This window comes from Mastigoproctus giganteus, chromosome 7 (genome assembly GCF_048544385.1).
Source record: "Mastigoproctus giganteus isolate SK-2022 chromosome 7, ASM4854438v1, whole genome shotgun sequence".
Lineage (NCBI taxonomy): Eukaryota > Metazoa > Arthropoda > Arachnida > Uropygi > Thelyphonidae > Mastigoproctus > Mastigoproctus giganteus.
The window spans coordinates 26672110-26698829 of NC_143581.1; the positions used below are offsets into that span (position 1 = coordinate 26672110).

The 26720-nt window shown below is 35.8% G+C and overlaps 2 protein-coding genes across 2 annotated transcripts; both read left to right on the top strand.

Annotated features, from left to right (window-relative positions):
• The first annotated feature begins 347 nt into the window (after positions 1–347).
• LOC150082722 (techylectin-5A-like) lies at positions 348–12046 on the top strand. The gene is made up of 6 exons (XM_090378254.1): positions 348–468; positions 2527–2712; positions 3625–3785; positions 4311–4416; positions 6564–6728; positions 11763–12046. Exons 1-6 carry the CDS (start codon positions 348–350, stop codon positions 12044–12046), a joined length of 1023 nt encoding a protein of 340 aa, XP_090234380.1.
• Positions 12047–13348: 1302 nt separating this feature from the next.
• LOC150082723 (techylectin-5A-like) lies at positions 13349–25332 on the top strand. The gene is made up of 6 exons (XM_090378255.1): positions 13349–13465; positions 19839–19980; positions 20722–20882; positions 21477–21582; positions 22299–22463; positions 25049–25332. Exons 1-6 carry the CDS (start codon positions 13349–13351, stop codon positions 25330–25332), a joined length of 975 nt encoding a protein of 324 aa, XP_090234381.1.
• Positions 25333–26720: the final 1388 nt, after the last annotated feature.

The following is a 26720-nucleotide window of genomic DNA, read 5'->3' on the forward strand; positions in this document are numbered from 1 at the left end:
ATTTGACCATCATAAGTTGAGACATTGCTTGAATGTGCCCTCAAGGGAAACCTTGAGGGCGCCTTCAAGCAATATATATATATGATAACCATCCTCCAACTAGTAGAAAGTGTCCTGATTCGAATCAGTGTCTGCGTTCGAATCAGTTTTCGGGTCCAAGTTCAATCCTGCCGCTGAATTAATCAGTCTCAGGCGAAGGACTCCACTGCTTTAATTCCCAGAAGCTAGGGTTTCTCGTCTGTGATTTCCTCTCAGGACTATACCAAAGAGGAAATCACACAAGATACACTAACGAAATCATCTGGAGTTGTTGGCGAGGAAATCATCATTCGCTTGCTGCTACTGAGATGAAGATCTGCTCTACTGAGCCCTCGTGGGTAGCACAGTTGGCACAATCAGTATCTTCTCCACACCGGGAGGAAAAGACGAAAGTTCGAATCTCTTCAATGACGCAAGGAATTTTAATGGGTAGGCTTTACAAAATGACTGAGTTAGTCGGTCTCAGACAATCGCAGGATAATATTTTCTCTAGGAATCTCGGGTTTTTCACCGGAAACAGCAAATCGATTACAGAACATTGCAACAACGTTCTACTGACTTCAAGTTAAAAAAACATTCCCAATATCCATTCTTCACCAAGCCCAGAAAAATGGACAACAAAAGTTAACCTTATACTGATAGTTATTTACAAATTCAGATTTAATTTTTAATTTTTGCTCAAAATGGATTTAATAAATAAAACTAAAAATTAGAAATTATTTACACAATTTGTAATTTGAATGATTTCTACATTTGAAATATCCGCTTTGTTTCAAATAATTTTTGCTCGAGCTGCTTTCCTTCTAGAATAAAACAAATGATTTTATTTTCCCACACCACTCTGATAATTGAAATTTGAAATGTCCATCTTGGAATTCAGTATAATAAAAATTTTAAGGCGTTTATTTACAATGAAATATCTCTCTGTGAGTATAATTGTTTTACTATTTTATTGAACAAAACGCACAACAGACATCAGCATAGAGTATGTGTGAATAAACTAACAATCTAGAGAATATACTGCCCTTCCATTAATATCAGGACACTTGCATATCTACAAATAACCTTAATTTGTGGTAAAAGTAATAACGTACGCTGAAATGAGAGCCTCCATTGGGGCTTTGAACCCATGGATGTCATTGGGGGTCTGACTAATGGATGTCATTGCGGGCTCTGACTAATGGATGTCATTGGGGCTCTGAACCGATGGATATCATTGGGGGGCTCTGACTAATGGATGTCATTGGGGGCTCTGACTAATGGATGTCATTGGGGGCTCTGACTAATGGATGTCATTGGGGCTCTGACCAATGAATTTACTCATTGGATCTAGGACAGTCTCTATAATTGTTGCTTGCAATCCTTTGTGTTATTGGATAAGTTTATGATTGCAGTTTCTAACTTTATGCAGTGGTCAGTTTGGCTCTTGTGATCTTGTTTATTTGATGCAATTAAAATGATGTTGAATGGTCGCATTGTGTGACCAATGATACGATGTATATTTTTATACGGATATGGTGATGTAGTGTATATTTTTGTCCAAAGGCAATGACACGATTTTTTAAACTATTTCGAAGCATAAAATACTATTGTTCGGCTTTCAAATGTTGTAATATTTAAAAAAGATGATATTTAGTCATAATAACATACACTCACTGGCCAGAGTATTATAAAGTTTTATTCAAGAAAAGTAAAGCAGAAACCCCAAGAAATATGATACTAAGGAACTTGTGATCATACTATGTGAGGGCTTACATTTGCATAACTTATTTCCAGTTTATAAAGATTTACAGAGAAATCGTCCTTTGGTTGTACAAAAGATATTTTTAATTTTTAGACAGTGAATTTAGTTTGGTTTCATGTAAATACTTTCTGTACATTTATAGTATCCAGTATCTTATCACAGGATGTTTGCCAGCCGAAAAATTTGATAACATTTCATTCCAGCCAAATCCGGGAGTAGGCTAGAAAAAACAAAACAAAAAAATTCAAATTATATATAAAGGACCGATTTGCCATGAAATGTGCAAAATAAGCCTGGGACACGAAGCGATACTACTGAAGGACCATTCCAGATAATAACAGATAAGTTGTCGCAATATTTTTTTAGCAACAGAAGGAAATGTAAGTACTTAAGTATCTCACAATTAGAACAGTTCCTTGAGTTTGAAAAATTCAGATGGAAGAGTACAAAGAAATAATTTGTCGATATTCAGGTGTCCCTGTATTAATGGTAGGGTACTGTAGTCCCCTTACCCAATAACATAGCATTTCCCACTCCTTTTCTTAATATTTGGAACACTTTTTTCCCCATAACTTAAGTGTGATTTTGGTTTATACGTTTTGTCACGACATACGTGTAATTCTGAATATTTTTATTGGACAATTGTTTTCTTGTTAGCCCATTATGTCATTGTTATAAAGAGGAATGAAAAATTACTTCTCTCTTAACTCATTTTAGATGAATTCCGTTGTGTAATATTTCAGATGGGGTTACCGCAAGTACTGTTCCTCGTTTCTACGCTTTTCTTAATTATCGAGCACGTAATAGCTCTCTAGTATCAAAGCTTTTCTTAATGACCAAAGCATCAGATGATTTAAATTGCAACGTAATTCGAACAAAGGAAAAATTTGATGATGGATTTGCTTTATTGAGAGATGTTTTGGCCGAAGGTAAGAGGTGTTTGCTTTATATTTTCTTTTTTATATACCTCGCGAAATGTCAGCGAATTTTTAAAAGGAAGATTTTTGTTTTATATATATTAAATTTCTTCGATACACAAAGCTCCAAACAAAAAGGAATGAAGACAGAAAGGTCTGGATTCGAATCCAATTCACGAAAATGACACGTTTATTGATGATGATTCAGGCTAGACTGCGCTAGTAGTTCACGTGCGAAGGAAAAGGTCTCCATCTGTGGGGATCAGTAAAAGGTTAAGGACTTTTGGCCTTTCAGGAATCCCGATCTTAAATCAAAGAACGCCTTTGCGATGAATCGGAACTTCGGCTTTGGTTCAGGCCAAAGAGTCTCTAATCAGTGGCTGAATTTAATGCTGTGTTAAAATACGCGCAATTTATACACAGAATACATCGACTCCTCGTTAGCTGCTTTGACTGAAAGAAAAATAAACGGAATATTTATTTTGTATACAGTATAGAAAAATATAATTAATAATTTCTTTATACCGTGCCAAATACGGTACGTGTACAATTTCATCTTGTCTTACCAGCTGTGTCGAGTATCTTTGACAATAAACAATTTCTGCACGAGCTAAGGACTTGAGCATGAATATTGAAGAAACTCTTGCGAGAATCACCTAATACAATCTGAACTCAGGTTATTCACCATAGATTGTAGCAATTTAAAGACAGTTGTCAATGCCATACACAAATCCTGGTCCACATTTTGTTCAGATGATCCACACAGATGAAATATTTCCAGCACAATAAATAGCTGTCATCTCATTTTACTTTTCATTCTATCTTTTTAAACACACACGTTCGTTGTATATCCATGCCAGAAGTATTACACTTTCATTACCCAATATAATTGAATATTTTCATATAATTTTATTCTCATTGCAGTAGGCTCTGTGCGATGTATTTACAAACCAATGGATTGTGCCGAAGTACTGGAAGGAGGTTATAACACCAGTGGCATCTATAAGATTTGGCCCAGAAATCGTATAATTAGGGATAGTATTGACGTCTACTGTGACATGTCTACGGACGGAGGAGGATGGACAGTAAGTGGAACTCTCTTTTTATTATTGTACATTCACTAAATATTAATGACCTCAGACATAGAATTATTCAACTCATTAATAGGTTAAATAGGATAAATGGGCTAAGGATTTCACTTGAAGTAGCCCTACTGCTAAATTGATTTCCATTTCAATTTCGAGAATCGTTGGGTTATTTCTGCACCAATCACGCACCGAATCCAAAGATTGGAGAAGTAATGGTAAAATCATCGGCAAAGAACTGGATTTTGACCTGAGGAGAGCTGAGCCTTGCAATGCAAATTGTGGATAAAGCTACATAGGAGTAGTTGTAATAAAGAATCACTATTTATTTTCCCAATAAATATTGGGAAAATAAAAATACACATTGGTATCTTAGAAAGCACCTGAGAGGACTTCTCTACACCCCCTGATGCTACGTGAAATTGCTTATGGATTATTAGCCAATTACCACGCTTTATAAATTGTAAAAGAAACTATTTTAAACTATTATTTCGAACAGAATAACAAACGTGTTTTGTTTTGCAGATAATTCAAAGGAGAGGAGACTTTGGACGACCAAATGATTACTTTTTCAAAGGTTGGGAAGAATACAAATTTGGTTTTGGAAATCTTGATCGTGAGTTCTGGTTAGGTAAGTGGAATATTTGAATATGTTCCTATCTGTTTTGGTTACTGCAGTCATGTCGACAAACATGACTGCAGGAATCACGCACCGAATCCAAAGATTGGAGAATTAATGGTAAAATCATCGGCAAATAACCGGATTTTGACCTGAAGAGAGCTGAGCCTTGCAATGAAAATTGTGATTATCTTCTGTGATCGATGATAATGATGCTTTAAGGCCAAATCCTGAAATATGCGTAATGATCGTCTAGAACTATATTAAGCCTAGAGAGGTTTTTAAAAATAGAATTTCATTAAAATAAATTTGATTTAAATTAAATTTTAATTTAAAGTCATTTATTTATTTAACCTAGGAGGAATTCATTTTTGTTATTCTACTGTCTATGTTCATAATATATAAATGCATAATTATTTCCAAAAATAATAAGTTCGAAAGGGTCTTATGATTAGATGCTCGAAATAAGATTATCAACAATTCGTTTTATCATAAATTGAACATCGTTAGAAATAATTTCCAGCATCCTTCAAATTATAATAAAATTATTTAGTTCCTTCCTTATTTATTTTAAAAAATTCGTATAATTTTTGAGATTTCCACGTCTAATGGACGTGGAAATCTTTACTAAAGACCAGAACGTCGCTTAGGGGACAGTCTTCGTTCGAATGGTAAACTGTAGACTGGTCACAGTCTAACCTCACAAGCCAAGGAAAGAGAATCTAAAATTCATAGCTTCTTGGTAATAGCTGTAAATTTATTTGTAGTATCCGAAATTCTTTGGATACTAATATGATGGATTTTGGAACAGAGATATTGCATGAATTATGGACTGAAGGTACACAGATTCCATTACGAAAACATTAGTTTACCAGATGGAATTTTTAAGATTGGACTACGCAAATAAGTATGGCTGTCATATTTCTTGGCAAGTATTTTTTTTTGGAATGAGACTATCTCTACTCGATAAAGATCTCCATAATTTCCTGAATTTTCTTTGGAAAAGCATATAGGGATTTTAAAGGAGAACTTTGAGACTTGGAGCGTTGTCATGATGATTCAAATACGACCTCTCTCCAAAGCACTGCCACATTTTAAGTAAAGCAGAACTCTTCCTAATACCCCAATAGATAAGCCGCATTCATGATTTCATCGGTGAAACTGTTTGAAACCACGTAAAAGAGGGCAAAACCATCACACTTATACCGCCTAATTTCGTTGTTAATACAATACAATGGGGTTCAAGCCGTTTTTATTCTTCTTTTAAGATTTTTGATATACATTATCCTCAGGTGAATCTATTTGATGCCTGGAATGTGTAATATATTTTACTGTAATGTCCAATGCTTTCGTTCTCTGGACACCACTGTTCTGATTGCCTTTACTAAGAACAGTTTCTATACAAGTATACAAGACTGGTTTGGTGTGCTCCAGCTGCAACCATCTACATTAAATGAATAAATATGGTACCTATTGTGAAGAGATTTACATTCTTTTTTTTCATCCTGTTCCAACACCCTATCACTGAGTGGGCAAGCATTTCATATCGTAAGTTCAACAGGTATTTCCAACCTGTCACCTGACCTATGGAATTAACCATTATTTTTGAGGGGTGAAGGGTCAAAATTAAACTAGAATCAGTTAACATCAATACATACGAGGCCCTAGTTCACTTCCTGTCTCTCTCCTCGGACAAACCTTTTATGATCTCTGTACCTCCACACTGGGTAGAAAAGACTTAGATCAAATTGGACAAACTATATTGGACCCTTGAAGCCCTCTAGCCGAATCAATTATTCTGCGTTTTCTTAATTTTCTCCTTTCAACATTTCTTATATGAGTTGAAATTAAATCATTCAAACCAGTGAGAAACAAGATCCCTTTAAGTGACTGGTAATACCAGGAGACACTCTAATATTGTTGAGAATGGAGGTTACGTGGAATTGAAAGATGGATGACACATAGCACTGGTCGAAAAATGTTTTGCACATCTCAATTGCAGTCTATGTTTGGACAAGTCATAAGAAATTTTGACAAGAAATGCATGCAGCGTCTGTCTATTTTGTAATTTCTTTAACGATTCATTTTATAAAAGATATAAAAATTTCTTTTTATTCAACGTAATATATAAATAGGTTAATAAAATATTCTTTTTAAAGGGAACGATAATATCCATGCACTATCGGAGCAAAAGAAGAACTCCATTAGGTTTGATCTTAAAGACATGGATGGTAACTCCAGATTTGCCTTCTATGACCAATTTTCGATTGATGGGGAAGAAAATTATTATACACTGCGTGTTCACGAATACTCAGGAAACGCTGGTAAGGTCGATTCCAATTAGAAATCTTTATTGCAATAATAATAATAATGGTAATACAATGGATACATTGCAATAAGCCCTTCACGGCCACAAGGCCAGGGGTTAACAGTGATATTACAATATGTAAGAAAGGAAATTAATAAATTAAATATAAAATACATATATGAACGAATCAAAAGTAAATAGAGCTCAACACTCAAAGTATAACACAATTATAAACATCACAATGAACAAAGAATATACAGGTGGAAAACTACAAGGTTCGTTGGTAAGCCATCTTCATGTCGCATTTCTGGATTGCGGCGTTAAGGCGAGCTTCAAGGAGCAGAATCAAGGACGGGGAAGTACAATTTAAGGATGCGGCGTCTATACTCCTTATCACTAGAAAACTTATTAAGGTCAGCATCCAAAGACTGGGCACATGGAAGTAGCTGATATGGCAGAAACCTATCGGATAAGTGGAGACGGCTGAGATGTGGGCATAGAGTTGGAGTCGCTCTGAGGGAAGGCTGAGGGACTCTCCAAGAGCACAGGTCCCAGAATGATGGTGCCGAGATCTTTCCAGTGATCATTTTTACAGTTGTGGTAAGGCATTTCACCCTAATCAGCGTGGGAAGCCTGTGAATTTTTATCAAACTGGCCATTTCAGTTGTCCTTAACTGTGGAGGAAGTTTATGTTTGTTTATGACCCATTTTAAGAGCCAAAACTCAGTAGAAAAGAGTGGTCGAATTGTGCTAGGGGCGGCAGATGCCCATACTTCTGCAGCATATAGAAGCGGAGAGTATACCGTGCTTTTTATATATCTTCTGGTGGTCGTTACTTCATTAATGTAATGCAAATGCTGTTTGGCCATCCATCGGAGTCGAGCTGCCTGGGTGAGCAGCTTTTCCATGTGGTTACCAAAGCAGAGCTTAGGATCAAAAACAACCCCCAAATCAGTACGTTTCTTGACGATGGGAATAGGGGAATTGCATAGTGTTGGCTGAATATAGGAAGGCGTTTTCTTTAACGAGAATATCATAAATTCAGACTTTTCTGGATTTATTTTTAGTCCAAACTGGTTGAGGTAGTTTGCAAATTCCAGGAGTATATTGTTAATTGATGCTGTTATCACAAGAAGATCATCATGTGGAGAAATCAGTGTGAGGAGCTTCATATCATCAGCATAGCATAGAGTATCATGCCTGGACTCAACAAGCGGCGAGATGAGCGCTGTAAATAAGAGGCCGGATAAGACACCACCCTGTGGCACGCCTGAAGAGACACATGGCTCGTATGTTTGGCCGTGGACAGTAAGCCGGATTATTCTATTTTGAAGGAGTGAAGTGAGGAACTGTAGAGTGTCTCCCTTGATTTGATAATGGTCTGAAAGTAGCTTCAGCATTGCAGGAACCTTTATTGAGTCAAATGCTGCTTCAAGGTCTACATAAGTGACTGCAAGCTCTGCATGAGATTCAAACGCAGAGAGGATAGAGCTGGTGGTGGCTAAGAGATTAGTCACAGTGGATCTATGAGGAAGAGAGTAGTGGATTTGATGAGGCTGATGTGGAAGAAGTTGTTTAGTTAAAATGGGGAGAAGTATCTTCTCTAGGAGTTTTAGAAGACTTGAGGCATTGGAGATTGGCCGGTAGTGCTTAAGAAGAGTAGGTGATTGAATTTTTGGTATAGGCTTCACAAGGTAGATGTTCCATTGCTGGGGAAAGAAATTACTTGACAAAATAGCATTAAAAATAGTTTGAAGGGGACCCAAAATGTATGAGCTAAGACATTTAATAATGAATTGGGGTATTTCATCTGCACCTGCCTTAGCAGAAGCCGGTGTAGAATTTATGGCAGAAATAAGCTGTTCCCTGGAAATTGATACTGCAGAAAGCGTGTCTGGGGGGATTTCAGTTGTTGGTGTCTCAAGATGAGGACATTGTTCCGAGTTCGAGGCAAATCTGGATATAAAGTCTAGCCACTGGTTAAGTTCAAGTTTTTGTGGGAAATCAGAAGGCCGTTCAAAGTAGGGGGTTTTTCCTCTACGAAGGGTAGTGTCCATATAATTCTTAATTGCTTGAGATTTCAGCCTGTTGAATGTTGCACGGGATCTAGAGTAGGCTATCCTGTCTTGAACACTTTGCGACTGCTTCCACATTTTGTGGAGTTGCTGTTTTAATTTGAAGCTCATATTAAGATGGGGAGTCCACCATGCTCTGGACGGAGGCATAATAGAAATTCTCTTTGATGCTGCAAATGTCGCAATCGTCTTAAGCCAATTAGTAAGCAGATTTACTGCAATTTCAAGATCACAGTTTTCAAGGACTGACCACGGGATGGCAGAGGCAGCCTCCACACATTTAGCAATTCTCAAAAATCTGGGACTAACTATTACTCTGGTGTTAATTGAATTCACAACATTGAAGTTTGGAGCAGGTATCTGTAAAATAACAATAATTGGCTTGTGGTCCGAATTAAAATAAGTCTCTGGCATGTAATCAGGTGTGCAAGGAAAAGAGGCAAGGATGAGATCTAGTTGATTGTTACCTCTGGTCGGGAGGTCATTAATCATTTGTAACCCAGTACAAGATAGGTTTGACAGGAGCATTTGCTGAAGGTTAGCTAGTTGGGGAGGAAGATTAAAGTCTCCACAGACAAAGTGCAAAGCTGAAGGATGAAGCTGGTTAATGATCCAGTTTGATATTTCATGGATGGCGTCATATGAAGGTGCTGGGGGTATATATATATGGCAATTACATCTATAAGAACGCTATTGTAGCTGAGAGTAACAGCGAGAGCTTCATATGCTGTTGTTTTGCTAGATACTTGATGAACAAGTGAGGCCTGTGAGCTCTTAAAGAAAATGGCAACGCCGCCTCCTCTTTGGTCAACTCTGGAAGTAAACGCTGATTTATACCCAGCTGGAGTACAAGATGTGAAAAATTCTTGGTCTTTATCAAGCCAGGTTTCTGTAACACAGAGAATATCGATATCACTAGCGAGCAAGATTTGATCAATGATATCCAGTTTGTTGCGGAGGCTTCTAACATTCTGGTACAAGACTCTGATTATGCAAGTTTTGTGGATCTTTTTAAGGCATGTGTCTCTAATATTTTTATTCAAGGCAGGCTTTCTAGTTTGTCGATTCGTGACCCACGTTGGGATGAGCATTCCCGAACTGTTATTTATTGGTGATTGAAGGCTGATGGTACCAATTTTTTGATGCCGCTGTTTGTCACCACTTGTATAATTTTGAATTATGCTGCGCACATTTTGAGAAATTGCCCGGAATGTGGGGCATTCATGCTTGTTCCCTTGCAGCGTTGATTGCTATCGAGGAGGGTGAATTAGTTGAGGTTGTTGATGGGGGCTCTTTTTCTCAGAAAATGGTCTGATATATATACCTTGGGGCCAGGAGGCTGGATCTATAACTTTTTTATAGACAGCAGGAGAACACATTATAAGGAAAGAGGCATAGCGTGTTTGCCGGCTTTTAAGCCGTTTAACCTGAACTGAGAGGTTATGTTCCTCGTTAAACATTCTCATTATAGATTCAGGAGATGTTCTAGGTCCAAATCTGGATGCAAAAATCTTGGCTTTGGTGGAAACTACCGAGATGTTATATTTCTTGGCCAGTGTCAGACGAGATTTCTTCTGTTTTCTATCTTTTCTTAACACTTGTTAAATATTTTGTTACATCAATGTTACTTAGAGGAAAATACAATTTTGAAAGTGAACATTTTAAATTCGATTTATTGATAAGTGAAACCAGACCCTTGTGGTAGTAAAACTGGTAGAATCGCCAGCCTCCCCACACCGGGTAGAAATATTCTGAGTTGGAGTCCCCTCGATGAGAGGAGGCATTTTTTGGACCTTTTTCACAACATGGCTGTGTTAGTTGTTCTCGGGTGAAAGTAACATGGTTTTTCCTCCCGGAAACCCGTTATTTTCATCCAGCAAACCGAAAATCAAACACACAACACACGTAATTTACAGAAAATATATATGGAGGAATGTGGCCTTCGTTGCTGATGCTCCTCAAACCTATTACAACAACAAATGAGGACAACATTCTTATATAATTTTGACGAAATCTTTCCAGACGGTTTTGAATATCTTATTACTTATAATCGGGAAAGGCTTTGAATCTTAACTAATCAATAAATCGAGTTTGAAATTTATCATGCAAAACCGTATTTTGTTAAATAACTAACTTATATCGATATTGTCACTAATATCCCTTTAAATCAAGTTTATTATAATACCAGATGCCAGCGAGCAGGCAAGGAAAATTTCTCGGATAGAAATACCCAAATTTGTTCTTTTATTTATTATAGTTATGAATTTATTTTAATGTTATTTTAGTTATTATTTTTCTTTTATTTATTTTATTTTTATTTATAAATTTCTAGGTTAGAAATTCCCAGTTTTTTCTTTTATTTGTTTTTGAGAACAATGTACTACAGAGTTCTTCTCTATTGCTAAGCCAGAGACACTGGATACAAAAGAAAGGTAGAATCATTTAGAAATCATTGGCATGATATAGACCAGAAAATATGGCTTTTCAGCTTCACCTACTTGTTGTCAATTGGATGCATCAGTCATTGGCCTTTCTTCTAATTCAGCTATGGTTGGATAAAATGTTCATTCTATCTCCAAGTAATAGTCGAAGTTCCAGAAGAAATTTCCAACAAAGTATAGCAAAACCTCTAAGTTAGGCAACTGAGGTACTTGATCCTTGCAGATGTAGGAATTTTACGGATTTCTGGTTGTGATATCATAGTCGAAAAATTCACAAAAATATTACATTTCTGTTCTTAAATTTATTGTACATGTACTATATAATTTTAGCCACATCTTCCATCGGCTATATTAACTAGCTATATCAGAGAAGGGAAAAGTATATAATACACGAAAATATATAATATTTACATGTACCTTCAAAAGAGTATGTTTTGAAGGAAAAAGAGTTAACAGTAACCTTATGAAGAGCAGCAATATGTAATTGGACATGATAACCTATAATTATTTAGCAGTATGCATTTGTTTTTGTAGGTGATTCCTTAACCGGAATAAACAGAACCGAATTCACCACCAAAGATAAGGACAACGACCCCTGTCTAAAGAACTGTGCTCAAAAATTCAGTGGTGCCTGGTGGTACAGCGCCGTCCACGCATCCAACCTCAATGGACTTAACTTGAAAGGAAATTACACGAGCTTTGCTAACGGAATTACCTGGAGTTCGTGGAAAGGACAACAATATTCTCTTCCGTCTGTTGAGATAAAGATCCGTCCCGCGGATTTTAGGATATCTCGAGAAGAAACAGTACCACAGTAGCCAGTGTCTTCTAAGATGTCTTTATGTGACATTAACGTTATTTTCTCTTATTCCAATAAGAGAAAATAAATCATGTATTTTTAAATACAACTCAAAATGAATTTTACAGATAAATCTTAAGTGGTTATTGTTTTTAAATTTAACATTTTTTATATTTAATTAAGTAATAAACCCAAAAACATTTAAATGTTTAATAAAATAATAAACAGAAATAAAGAATTTAATAAATAAAATGGACACGTTGAAACAACAGAATTATAAAGAGTCATCTCCTTGGCACCTTTAAAGAAACTAATATCTCAAACTTTAGCTTAAAAGACACAATTCAAAAAAAACTGTAAAAAGACTCCTGATAATATTGCAGGAGAGTTTTTTTCTTGGCTGTCCACCCTCTACCATTCTAAAACATATAGTACAGCATGTGTTTCAACAGATTATATGTTTCCAATCACCATTTAAAATGACATGTGGAAGTATAATAAACTGTGACGTGCAGATTCATATTGAGAAAAGTGGGTTCAGAAAAGAGAAGTATAAACAATTTTGGAGAAAAGAAGAGAATTTAACCCAACAACATTTCTGCTATTTATTGATCCATTTAGCACCAATAAAAGAATCAAACAAAGATTGTGAACTATCACCAAATTTATTTAATATAAACATCAATAAAATTATTAAAGAATGGAAACAAACAGTTAACAACGGAAAAGTTGAACAAAGGAATGAAATCCAACCTATATATGCTGAGGATCAAGTTATAATCGCAAAATCGGAAAATGAATACAGATGGTTGTTAATAAAATGAATAAAATACGCAAGATAAAATACAAGATGAAGATCTACACCTCAACACACAAAATCAATGGGATTATGTGGAAAAAACGTACAAAGAGTCAAAATTGTTATCCCAACTGAAACAAAATTACGATTGCACAACATCACTTCAAAATCAGCCATCTTCTACAGTTGTGAGACTTTGGTATTTTGTAAAGCACCTTGAAGGAGTTCTCTACATCCTTCTGCTGCTACGTGACATTCTTTATGGATAATTAGCCAATGACCACTCTTTTTAAACTGCTCAAGAGAAAAAAGCAGTTTGCAAACTCTATAATAGTTATAGATGAATGCAAGTACTGTTTCTAATAAAAGAAACTATTTTAAACTATTATTTTGAACAAAATAAAAAAAGTTCTTTGTTTTTCAGATAATTCAAAGGAGAGGAGACTTCGGAAGATCAACTGATTACTTTTACAAAGGTTGGGAAGAATACAAAATGGGTTTTGTATTCAATAAATAAGAGAGATGAACAAAAAACTAGAAGCAGCACAAATGAGATTTTTAAGACGATTATTCGGATTTGGAAGGCTAGACCATCAAAGAAATCCAGATATTCGTGACAAATTAAAAGTAGATAATATGGTAAATGACATAAAATGGTATCAGTAAAAATGTATCAGTCACACAGAAAGAATGAACCCAAACCGGATCTCAAAATTAGCATTTAATTGCAAACTAGAGGTAAGTGGGCCGATTGAGAATACGATGGCGAGATCAAGACCACCTCCAACAGCTACAACGTGTGGGGGTGGCGTTTTAATGATGTAACAATCTATCTCTATTTATCCCTAGCTGGGTCGCCAATTGTGGGGGGTGGCGTTTCTTCTTATATATATATTTATATTACTTTTTATTTTGTTATTATTTGTTATTTATATTCCCCACTTTGCATCTGACTGGTTATCTCACAGAAGAATTCCGGTTCTGTGGGAGTTCCTATATTAGTGCACTCCTCCTTTGGGTTTTGCTGTGTGTTCAGAAATGACCAAACACTATTTGCATTAAGTAAAATACAATCAGTTTATTATACATACTTACAAATAAAAGATAAGACAAATCATTACACATTATTCACTTCATATATAGGTACAAGGCATGGATCACGTTCCTGGTCATTAGGCTCTCCCATCCATCATCTTCTTCTTACTATAGGCCCACTAACATCTCGTACAATCAGTTTAATTTAACTCTTTCTTAATTACAATTGACATTTATTATTTATATATTTATATCTTTCTTTTTCATACCTAACTAGCACAATCCTACATTCTTCTTCATGGTTGATACAATTCTTCTTCTGGAATTATGTCCACTCTACAAACTATTCTATTCTATTCTCTCCCCAGTACTTTAAAGTTACATGTTAATGAAATATACATGGGATTATTTATTTCTTCATTCCCTCAGGTAAACTTCAGCATATAGCGACTAATTTCTCTACTTCAGTAACATTATATAAATAACATACAACTGTACCTGCTCTATAGGCTAACCCGTCCAAAATTATTACTTTTACTCCATTAATTGATCGGTAAATAGACCACAACTGTAAACCATCCTTCATTAAACTATTTCTATGATATTTCCTTACTTATCTATACCTTAACTTAACTCTTAACTGTATGCTTCCCTAAATCTCCCTTAATATTTATCTATCTTCCCTGCAGTCCTTTGCAATTACATAGAGGTAAATTCGTTGTTTAACCACTTACTTCTGGGGATTTGGATCTTACCGCTAATACAACGTGTGGCCTGTGACTTTCTGCTCTGCATCGGGTCCTCCATTGGTTTGGGAACGTTCATCTGGAATTCTAAACTTTGCCAGGGACACTTTCCGCTTTGACGATCATCCTGGTGTCGTATCCTTCTTTGCTGTGCCGGATCATTCTGTAGGAGCCGCTTCTCATCACTTTATTTCCACAGGACGGTATGGTGTTCTTCTCGCTGTCCTCCTTTCAAATATATCTCTCGGTGGACGCTTTCGGACTTCTCTGTTTCATCTCGAGAAAGTTCCCCTTTCTGTAATTCATCTACACTTTATTAAAACTATCAGAATTTAGTGAACTCACCATAACTGGTTCTACTGGTGGATCGCTTCCGGGGACTGTTTCCTGGGCTTATCTTTCCAAAAAATCACTCTCGAAGAAAACTTTATCATCTTCCGAAAAACTTTATTATCTCCAAAAAAACTTTATCACATCTCGAAAAATTATCTCCGAAAAACTTCATCACATATCTAAAACATCTTATCACCCCTCTCTTTTGCGCGCGCTCTTCCCCTTTTATTTCCCAAAATTTAGTAACGCCCCTCCTTTCCTCAACCAATCATTTCTATCTGACCATCATCGTCCCCTTCCGGTGTAGAGAGAACTTCCGTTTCTATAGAATTCTCGAATATTCTGGAAAAGACCAGAATTTCGGAGCTCAGACTCCATCCGGAAAACACCTGCGTCCATTTTCTTGATTCGTCTCGCATTATTATAAAATGACCACACCACCTCTGTTTGTAGTAAACAAGAGCGCCCCCGCTGGTACCCCTATTGTCATCTCTGGACCAAACCGTCCCTTGCCATACTATCAGTTGACCCCCCACTGTTCCGTCTTGCTATCTTCGCTTGCTGTTTCCGGTGTGGGCACTGATCGTATATCTGTTTCTAATGTTTTTCTTCAAGGTATATTTGCTTGTACATTAAATTTAACCTTCTCTTAAATTAATTCCATTAGCGCGAGACCCATTATCTTAAACAATATTTGTGACTTTAAGTGTTTTCCTTTGTGGTTTACAATATCACTATCTAGCATTCTTTCTTAAATTATATTTAAATTTAACTTGTAAGACTTTGTGTCTTACAAACGGAATAGGTCTTAAAAGACCTAAGCAGTTGTGTAAGATTTCAGATGGTGTTACCGCAAGTACTGTTCCTCGTTTCTACGCTTTTCTTAATCAGTAAAGCATCAGATGACTTAATTGCAAAGTAATTCGCACAAAGGAAAAATTTGATGATGGATTTGTTTTACTGAGAGATGTTTTGTCCGAAAGTAAGAGTGTTTTACATTTTCTTGTTTCTATACCTCGCGAAATACAGTGCATTTTTAAAAGTACGATTTTTGTTTTATATATATTAAATTTCTTCGATTCACAAAGCTCCACAGAAAAAGAAATGAAGAAAGAAAGGTCTTGATTCGAATCCAATTCACGAAATGCCACATTTATTGATGATGATTTAGGCTAGACTGGGCTAGTAGATCCTGTCCATGTCAGCGAGAATTGGGCCTATCAAGAATCCCGTCTTTAAATCCACTGAACGTCTTTGTGATGAACCGGAACTTCGGCTTCGGGTCAGGCCAAAAGTCTGTAATCAGTGGCTGAATTTAAGGCCATGCTAAAATAAGCGCAGTTTATACACAGAATACATTGACCCCTCGTTACCTGCTTTTACTGAAACAGAAAAGAAAAAAAAAACAGAATATTGTACAGAACAGAAAAATATATTTAATCCTTTCCTTATATTGTGCAAAATACGGTATATTTTAGGATGGGTAAAGTGTACAATTTCATCTTGCCTTACCAGCTGGGTCCAATATCTTTGACAATAAACCATTTATACACGAGATAAGGACTTGAACATGAATTTTGAAGACAATCTACATAGAATCACCCTCATACAATCTGAACTCAGGTTATTCGATGTAGATTGTAGTAATTCAAAGACAGTTGTCAATGCCATACACAAATACTGGTCCACATTTTGTTCAGATGACCACACAGATGAAATAAGTTCAGCACAATAAACAGCTGTCATCTCATTTAACTTTTCATTCTATCTTTCTAAACACACATGTTCGTTGTATATATATCCATGCCAGAAGCATTACACCCTTTCATAATCAGCTAGCAATTTTTTATCAATTATTGTATGTACCTATACACCATCTTCTAATGTGTACTGGATCACTAAATTAAAAAAGCATCTTGCAAAATGCATTTCATTATCCGGAATAATGCTCATGTGGCTTTAATGACATTGATAACACCCTGGTGAGATTGGAAGAAGGCAGGGTTTCTATTTATTTGTCTGAAATTCGTCCCAAACCACCACATTTACACTGCTTAATTTCAATGGGGTTCAAACCATTTTTCTTCTTATTTTTTTTCCTTTTTGATATACATCATCCTCACTTGAATCTATTTGATGCCGGGACTGTGTAGTATATTCATCACCTTCTTCTACTGTTCTAATGTCCAATGCTTTCGTTCTCTGGATACCATAGTTCTGATTGTATTTACTAAGAACGGTATCTGTACAAGTATACAACTCTGGTTTGCTCAACTCCGGCTGGAACCATCTACACTAAATAAATAAATATGGTACCTGTTATGAAGGGATTTATATTCTTTTTTTTTTGTCCTGTTCTAAACCCCTGTCACTGAGTGCGCAAGCCCTTCATAATCTAAGTTCAACAGGTATTTCCAAGGGATTGCCTGTGTTTGGAAATTTTTTTAATTTTGTCTTTTCAATATTTCTTATTTGAGTTGAAATTAAATCATTCAAAACAGTTAGACACTTGATCCCTTTACCTGACTGGTAATACCAAGAGACACTCTAATATTGTTGAAATGGAGGTTACATGGAATTGAAAGATTGATGACACATGGCACTGGTCGGAAAATGGACTGCACATCTCAATTGCAGTCTATGTTTGGACGAGTCATAAGAACTTTTGGCAAGAAATGCACGCCACGTCTGTTTATTTTATGATTTCTTTAACGATTCATTTTATAAAAGATATAAAAATTTCTTTTTATTCACTCTAATATATAAATAGGTTAATAAAATATTTCTTTTTAAAGGGAACGATAATATCCATGCACTATCAGATCAAAAGAAGAACACCGGGTGAAAATATCGTGAGTGTAAGTCCCGTCGTTGAGAGGAGGCATTTTTTTGGACCTTTTTCACAACATGGCTGTGTTAGTCCTCCTCAGGACAGGGTTGCATGGTTTTTCTCCCAGAAACTCTGGCTTTCAGCAGTTCCAGAAGAAAATTCCAACAAAGCACAACCAAATCTCTAAGTTAGGCAACTGAGGTATTTGATCCTTGCAGTTATTGGAATTTTACTGATTTATGATAGTGATATCATAGTCAAAAAAATCCACAAAAAATATTACATTTCTGTTCTGAAATGTATTACACATGTAGTGAGACATTTATTGTTTTTGTAGGCGATTGCTTAATCTAAAAAAAACGGAGCCAAAGATAAGGTCAACGACACCTGGGAAAAGAACTGTGCTCAAGAATACAGTGGTGTCTGGTGGTACACCGCCTACCTGCCACGCATCCAACCTCAATGAACTTAACTTGAAAGGCGTTAATTTGTCTTACAAATTAACGTCAACGTTAATTTGTCTTATTTTAATCACTAGAGCTATGCCACTGGAATTGACTGGAGTTCGTGGAAAGGACATTACTGTTCTCTTGCGACTGTTGAGATAAAGATCCGTGATGCGGATTTTAGGATAACTTGAGAAGAAACAGTACCACAGTAGCCAGTGCTTCTTCTAAGATGCCTTTTTGTGAAATTATCGTTAATTTGTCTTATTTTAATAATGTCCCAAATGGTGCACTCTACAAAAATGTATAGACAAGGTCCATCTCGTCGGCAGTATGGATATTCACTTTTATGAATAATATAAAAAAATAATTTTAATGTACTTTTAAATACTACTCAAAATGAATTTTACAATTAAATCTTAAATTGACTATTGTTTTAAAATTAATTTTTTATATATTTAATTAAGGAATAAACCCCAAAACATTTAATTGTTTAATAAAATTATAAACAGAAATAAAAAATTAAATAAATAAAATGGACACAGCGAAACAAGAGAATTAAAACGAGCCTTTTCTTTGGCACGTTTAAAGAAAATAATACCTCCAACTTTAGCTTAAAAGACACAATTCAGCGAAGACTACAAAAAATGCCTCATGCAATGTTGCAGACATCTTCTTGGCTGTACACCCCACAACCACTCTACAATGATTAGTATAGTGTTTCCACAGCTTTTATATTTCCAATCACTGTTTAAAATTAAATGTGGAAGTACAATGTATAAAACGAACACAGAAACTCATATTGAAAAAATGGAGTAGCCTCCGGATAACTCGAACAACGATAAGTCGAATTTTTTCAATATTTCGAACCTCGGAAGTTTGCTGTTAGAACCTCAGTAGAAGAATACTTTAAAATTGTTGTTAAAAAACGAATTTTTTACAAAGAAATCGTCCTTTGGGTGTACAGAATATATTTATATTTAAACAGTCAATTTAGCTCTGTTTCATATAAATACTTTCTGTACAATTATAGAATCCAGTATCTTATCACTTCCACTCATTCACGAAATATTGAGGGGAAGAAGAGCAGAGGAAGGATGCATGTGGAATGATAGGATCAGTGACCTTCAGGGCATGCCGTTCGTAGAGTGCAAGATCGAAGAAATTGGTCCACAACAGCTCCTCAGGAAGCTACGTGACTGGAAGAAGAAGAAGATCTTATCACAGGATGTTTGCCAGTCGTACAATTTGATAACATTTTATTGCAGCCAAACCTGGGAGTGAACTGGAATAAGCAAAAGGGGGGGGGGGTTAATGCAAATTATATATAAGGGACCGAGTTGCCATGAAATGTGCTATGGGCACGAAGGGATACTGCCCAAGGAACATTCCAGATAATTACAAAAAAATCGTCGCAATATTTTTTCAGAAACAGAAGGAAATAATGTAAGTTCTTAAGATTTTGGTGGTTTATAATTTTTATCAGGGGGTGTTCGTAATTCTGAATATATTTATTGGGAAAGTTTTTTCTTGCTAGCCCATTAATTAATTGTCGTAAAGATGTTTAAAAATTAATTCTCACTTAGCTCACTTTAGATAAATTCTGTTGTGTCATATTTCAGATGGTGTTACCGCAAGTACTGTTCCTCGTTTCTACGCTTTTCATATTCAATAAAGCATCAGATGACTTAAACTGCAACGTAATTCGCACAAAGGAAAAATTTGATGAAGGATTTGCTTTATTGAGAGATATTTTGTCCCAAGGTAAGAGACGTTTTTTATTTTATTTTCTTGTTTTTCAATACTTAAAGTTTCAGAAAGAAAGGTCTGGATTCGAACCCAATTCACGAAATGAGAAATTTATTGAAGATTATTCACGATAGGCTAGTGTAGTAGATTCTATGAGAAGGAATAACAACCCTCCATCCATGGACGTCAGCGAGATTAAGTTCGGTACTTTTGTGCTATTAGGAATCCCGACCTTAAGACGCCTTTGGGATGAACCACAGCGTCGGGTCACGCCAAACGCCTTCAATCAGTAGCTGAATTCACTGCTGGATTAAAAGGCACGAGATTTATGACGAGAATATACTGAATCCTCGTTAGCTTTGGCTGAAAGATTAAAAGTTCAGAATATTGTAATATTCTGAACTCGGAGTTTCTTTGACAAAAAGCCATTTCCCCAACAGAAAAGGACTTGGAAATAAATTCCGAAGTCAATCTTCTGAGAATCACTCTCATACAATCAGAACTCAGCTCATTCAACGTAGATTGCAGAAATGTAAAGAGAGGTGTCAATTCTATAAACAAATTCTGGTACACATTTCGTATATTTTGGTCAGATGATCCATCCTCACAGATGAAATACTTTCAACACAATAAACAACTTTGATTTTATTGTCCTTTTCATTCTATCTTCCTCACCTTACACGTTCTTTATACATCCATCTATAACAGAAGCATTGCACCCTTTCATTACATTGTATAATTCTATTTTCATTACAGTGGGCTCTTCGCGATGTATTTACAAACCAATGGATTGTGTCGAAGTACTGAAAGGAGGTTATAACACCAGTGGCATCTATAAGATATGGCCCAGAAATCGTGTAATTAGGGATAATATTGACGTCTACTGTGACATGTCTACTGACGGAGGAGGATGGACAGTAAGTGGAACTCCCTTTTTATCCTACATTCAGTAAATACTAAGGACCTAATATTATTCCACCCATTAATCATATGAATAACGTTTTGTACCCGGAATGGTGGGGGACGGGGATTCTTGCACCTGTGCTACCAACAAAGGCCTTATATTTTTGATTTTTGTAATTCGTCAAGAGAATACATTAGCTAAATATGATTCTATATTTGTCAGCGTAACTTTTACTGTATTAAGATAATGGTACATATTTGATAATAAATTAATAATCACACACTGAATCCCAACAATGAAGAGGTGATGGTAAAATGATCGGCGAAGAACTGGATTTTGACCTGAAGAGAGCTGAGCCTTGCAACGTATATTGTGGATAGAGCTGGATACAAGTAGTTGGAATAAAAAATCATTTGGTAGATATTGGGAAAATAAAAATACACATTGGTATTTTAGAAATCAGTTTGGGGGACTTCTATACACCTTGCTGATGCTACGTGAAATGATTCATTATGGATAATTAGCTAATGACCATCTTTGTAATCTTTAAACGAAACTATTTTAAACTATAATTCGAACAAAATAACAAACGTTCTTTGTTTTGCAGGTAATTCAAAGGAGAGGAGACTTTGGACGACCAAATGATTACTTTTATAAAGGTTGGGAAGAATACAAAATTGGTTTTGGAGATCTTGATCGCGAATTCTGGTTAGGTAAGCCATAGATTTGAATATATTTCTATATACGTTAGTTCCTGAAGTCGTGTTGCCAAACACGATTCTGTGATCGAAGATAATCATGCTTTATGGCCAAATCCTGAAAGGTTCCTACAGCCATATCTGTCATATGCTCTGTAGAATTAATCATTATTTTTGAGGGGTCCAAAATTAAACTAGGATCAGTTGCCATCAACACATACGAGGTCTAGTTCGATTCCTGTCTCGTTGAAAAAAACAATCTCTGTACCTGTACACTTAGTAGAAAAGGTTTAGTTCAAATCCTGTGAAGTCGCATAAACTGTATTGGATCTTTTTCTCCATCTTGCCAAATTAATTATCCTGTCCTGGATAATTATCCAGGACAGGACAATTATCACAATGAGGAACTTGGCATCTTTACGTGAGTGGTGATACCAGGAGGAAAACTATTATTGTGAAGAAGAAAATTTAGATGGAATTGAAAGATTCCATCAAGGTTCCATAAAGAATTATCACCAATACATGACACTGGTTGAAATATGGACTGCCATCAACTCAACTGCAGTCCACGTTTGGACCAGGCATAAGAACGTTTGGCTAAACATTGCAAGAAATGTATGCAGATTCTGTTAATTTTGTGATTTCTTTTAAGTTCCATATTATAAAATATATAACCATTTATTTTTCTTAAATTTGATATATAAATAGGTTAATAACAATTCTTTTTAAAGGGAACGATAATATCCATGCACTATCAGAGCAAAGAAAGAACTCAATTAGGTTTGATCTTAAAGACATGGATGGTAACTCCAAATTTGCTTTGTATGACCAATTTTCGATTGATGGTGAAGAAAATAATTATACACTGCGTGTTCGCGAATACACCGGAAACGCTGGTAAGTTGGATAGCAATACGTGAGTTTTCTATCTTTTCTTAATACTTATTCAAAAATTTTGTTACGTTAATGTTACTTTTATGAAAATACAATTTTACAAGTGAACATCTTAACTTAGATCTACAGATAAGTGAAGACAGAATCTCGTGGGTAGTACAGTTGGTAGAGTCACCGTCCTCCCCACCCGGTGGAACAGACCAGAATTAGAGTCTGGTCTATGAGGTGAACAATTTTTAATGGCCTTCTTCACAACGTGGCCGAGTTAGTCGGTCTCAGGAGAGGGTAGCCATATTTTTTCGCCGAAAACTCGGGTTTTTTCCAGTTTGTTATTTTTCCTTTTGTTATTTTTCAAGTTTGTTATTTTTCCTTCTCACCAAATGGCAGAGCGCACTGAACGAAACTTTCCAGGATAGAACTGTATAAATTTGTTCTTTTATTTATTTCTGAGAACAGTAGACCAAAGAAAAGATATTCTCTATTATTGGAACAAGAGACACAGGACATGAAAAGGGCAGAATGATTTAGAAATCATTAGCCTGATGACGACTAGAAATTACGGTTTTTGTTATGTCAACATCGATTTCAATTTTAAGTGAAATATTTTTATCATCACCCATTTCTCGTCACTCAGATACATCTACCATTTGGAGAAAGCCAAATGGTAGATGCATCTGATTCATTCCATTCTTCGTCGTGCAGTTTTCCAGCTTCTCTTCCCTTCTTTTGGTGAGGGCCCAAGTTTCGCTTCCATAAGTCATGGTGGGTACTATACATTGGTTCATTATTTTACGTTTCAGACAAATTGGGATATTTCTCCTCATCCATCCAAAATTTATTCTTCTCTTGACTTCCAGCCATTTATCATTATTACAGCTAATAACTTGTCCCAGATAAGTATATGACTCCACCTTTTCAATTACTGCTCCTTCAATCATTATTTTCCTTTCCGTGGCATACTTGTTCATCATTAGATTTTCCTCTAATTCTTTAGAATCGTGGCTTATAATCACAATGTCATCTGCAAATCGTAAATGGTTTAGGTACTCTCCATTCACATTGACTCCTTTCTGCGACCAGTCTAATCTTCTGAAAGCTTCCTCAAGGGAAGCAGTAAACAGCTTCGGAGATATTGTGTCTCCTTGTCGAACTCCTTTCTCAATTTTAAATTTCCCACTGTCTTTGTCTAGTCTAATAAAGGATGTAGCACTCTCATATATTTTCTTCAAAATCATAATATACGGGGTATCTATGCCTTGTCTTTCCAGTGCCCGAAACATTGCCTTATGCTGTATGGGTGGAGTCAAATGCCTTTTCATAGTCCACAAATGCCAGGCATAATGGTGTTTTATATTCATTTGCTTTCTCCATTAGCTATGATATTACGTGAAGGTGATCCATAGTTGAGAATCCTGTCCTAAAGCCAGCTTGCTCTTTCGGTTGATTCTCATCAAGTATTCTTTCTAATCTGTTAGTAACGACCTTTGTGAACAAATCGTAGATGTGGGATAACAAGCTAATTGGTCTATAATTTCCAATTTTCGATTTATCTCCTTTCTTATACAGCAAAATTATGATTGCATTATTCCACTCCGCCTTTCCTAATGTATTTTGTGAAGAGCCTTGCCAGTTTCTGTGTTATGTCTCCTCCTCCCAATCTCAACAACTCCACAGTAACTTGATCTTCACCTTGGGCTTTCTGATTCTTCATTTTCTTCATCAGCAAGAATATCGGTTTATGTCGTGTGTGTTACCAATCTGCGATCCATCCTCTCCACTGCTTGCATCATTCCCCTGCTCCTTGTATAATTCTCTATAGTAGTCTTCTGCTATTTGAATTATGCCTTCTCTGCTATTTATAAGTACACAATCGCTATTCTTCAGTTTCAGTATTATTTGTCTTTCTCTATTACTGCTCATGGCTTCTGATTTAAGTCATTTTTTTCCCTTAATGCTTGTTCTACTTTTCTTGTGTTAAATCTTCTTATGTCCTCTCTGAGTCTCTCTCAAATGGCTTTCCATAACTCAGTATACTCAATTTTCTCCTTGTCAGTGTTTATCTTGCTCTTAATTTTCGTCTTTGGTTCATCATGACAAGTGTTTCTTGACTAATGTTTTCTTCTTTGGGTTTCTGTGGCTTTATCACTTTCAGAAAATCGTTGTATTCTTCGTCGATATCTTGGTCCTGAAGGGTCTTCAGAAGCTCAAACTTGTTCTTAAGTTTCAGTACATACTGCTTTTTCTCCTCTTCTGTTATATCAAAAACCGTTGTATTATTTATTCGAGTCAGTTTTTTCCTTTATTTTCTTTTCGATTGTAAATAGTATTCAACAATTTTAGACGCATTTTCCATCAGCCATAATAATTTAGTTATATCAGAGAAAGGTAAAGTATATATAACATGGAAATGTAAAATTAATATACATTATAGTAAAGTAAACGTATAATGTAAAGAGGAAATTGTTTTAAGATCTTGGAATCTCTTAATATCTTGGAAGAATAAAGTGTAAACCTTTTGCAAAGCAGCGATATCTAGTGGGACATGATAACCTGTAATTATTTAGAGCAGTACGTTTTTGTTTTTGTAGGTGATTCCTTCAGCGGACACAACGGAATCAAATTCACCACCAAGGACAGGGACAATGACTCTTGGGAGAAGAACTGTGCTCAAGGATACAGTGGTGCCTGGTGGTACACCTCCTGCCACGCGTCCAACCTCAATGGACTTAACTTGAAAGGAAACCACACGAGCTCTGCCAATGGAATTGACTGGAGTTCGTGGAAAGGACATCGCTATTCTCTTGCGGCTGTTGAGATAAAGATCCGTCCTACGGATTTTAGGATTTCTCGAGAAGAAACAGTCCCACAGTAACCAATGCTTCTTCTAAGATGCCTTTATCTGAAATTAACGTTATTTTCTCTTATTACAATAATCTCTCAAAAGGCGCATTTAAAGAAATAACGTAGACGAGTCCACCTCGCTGTATGGATATTTTACTCTTATGAATAACATAAAAATAATTTTAATGTGCCTTTAGATACCACTCAAAATGAATTTTATGGATAAATCTTAAATTGGTTATTGTTTTTAAATTTAAAATTTTGAACAATTTTTATATTTAATTAAGTAATAAATCCAAAAAATTTCAAATGTTAAATAAAATTTATAAACAAAACTAATATATTTAATAAATAAAATAAACACAACGAAACAAGGGAATTATAAACAGCCTTTTCTTTGGCATGTTTAAAGAAAATAATACTTCACACTTTAACTTAAAAGACAATTCAGTAAAAACTAGAAAAAGCCTCCTGACAACGTTTCAGACATTTCTTGTTGTCTGTTCACCCTCAACCACACTTCAATGTTCGGTATAGCATGCGTTTCAACAGCATTCCGGGAGAAAGAGCCATGGTAGCCACCTCTGTGATCTGTCCTGCTGAGCCCTTGTGGTCAGAATATTTGGTAGTATCGCCGTCTTATCCACACTGGGAAGAAACGCGCTGAGTTCTAATCCCATCAATGGAATTTTAAGGGACCTTTTTCACAATGGTACTGAGTTAATCGTTTTCAGGTAAGGTTAGGATGATTTTTCTGCAGGAAATTCGGATTTTGCTACCAGCAAACAGCAAATAGACTTTAAAACTTTTAAAGAGTTTATTTATTACGAATATCTCTCTGGCAGTATAATATATTATTATTTATTCCACAAAACACACAACAGACATCAGCATGTGAAGAAAATAACAGTCTGGGGTATTGACTCAATCCCACATGATAACTTTATAAGCTGGAAATGGTTGGAATCACTGGGAAAATCCTTAGATGGATAGATGAATGGCTTCAGGGCAGGAGTCAGAGGGTTGTGATAAATGGTTATTCCCCAGATTGGGTTGATGTAAGAAGTGGAGTTCCCCAAGGATCACTATTGGGACCACTGTTGCTTTTGATTTTAATAAATAGTCAGAAAACGGTTGCTATGCTTTAATCCAGAAAAGTGTAAGGTATTGCACCTGATGAACAGTACCCAAAAAAATAACTTTATACACTTTGCGGAGTTGAAATTAAGGTAGTGGAGGAAAGGGACTTGGGTATTACGATACGGTCAGATATGAAGTTCTCCGAGCATTGTAGACTGGTTTCAAGGAGGCCCATGGTGTACCATCAACGATTTATTGAACTTTTCCTAGTACAGATAAAGAAGTCATAATCCCACTGTATAAGGCTAGTGTTAGACGACACTTGGAGTAACGTGTTGA

Coding starts and splice junctions, on each gene's coding strand:
- LOC150082722 (XM_090378254.1), top strand. CDS start 348: ATGAAGATCTGCTCTACTGAGCCCTCGTGGGTAGCACAGTTGGCACAA. Junction 469..2,526: donor GACGCAAGGAATTTTAATGG/GTAGGCTTTACA, acceptor GTAATATTTCAG/ATGGGGTTACCGCAAGTACT. Junction 3,786..4,310: donor CGGACGGAGGAGGATGGACA/GTAAGTGGAACT, acceptor TTTGTTTTGCAG/ATAATTCAAAGGAGAGGAGA.
- LOC150082723 (XM_090378255.1), top strand. CDS start 13,349: ATGAACAAAAAACTAGAAGCAGCACAAATGAGATTTTTAAGACGATTA. Junction 20,883..21,476: donor CTGACGGAGGAGGATGGACA/GTAAGTGGAACT, acceptor TTTGTTTTGCAG/GTAATTCAAAGGAGAGGAGA. Junction 21,583..22,298: donor TGATCGCGAATTCTGGTTAG/GTAAGCCATAGA, acceptor TTCTTTTTAAAG/GGAACGATAATATCCATGCA.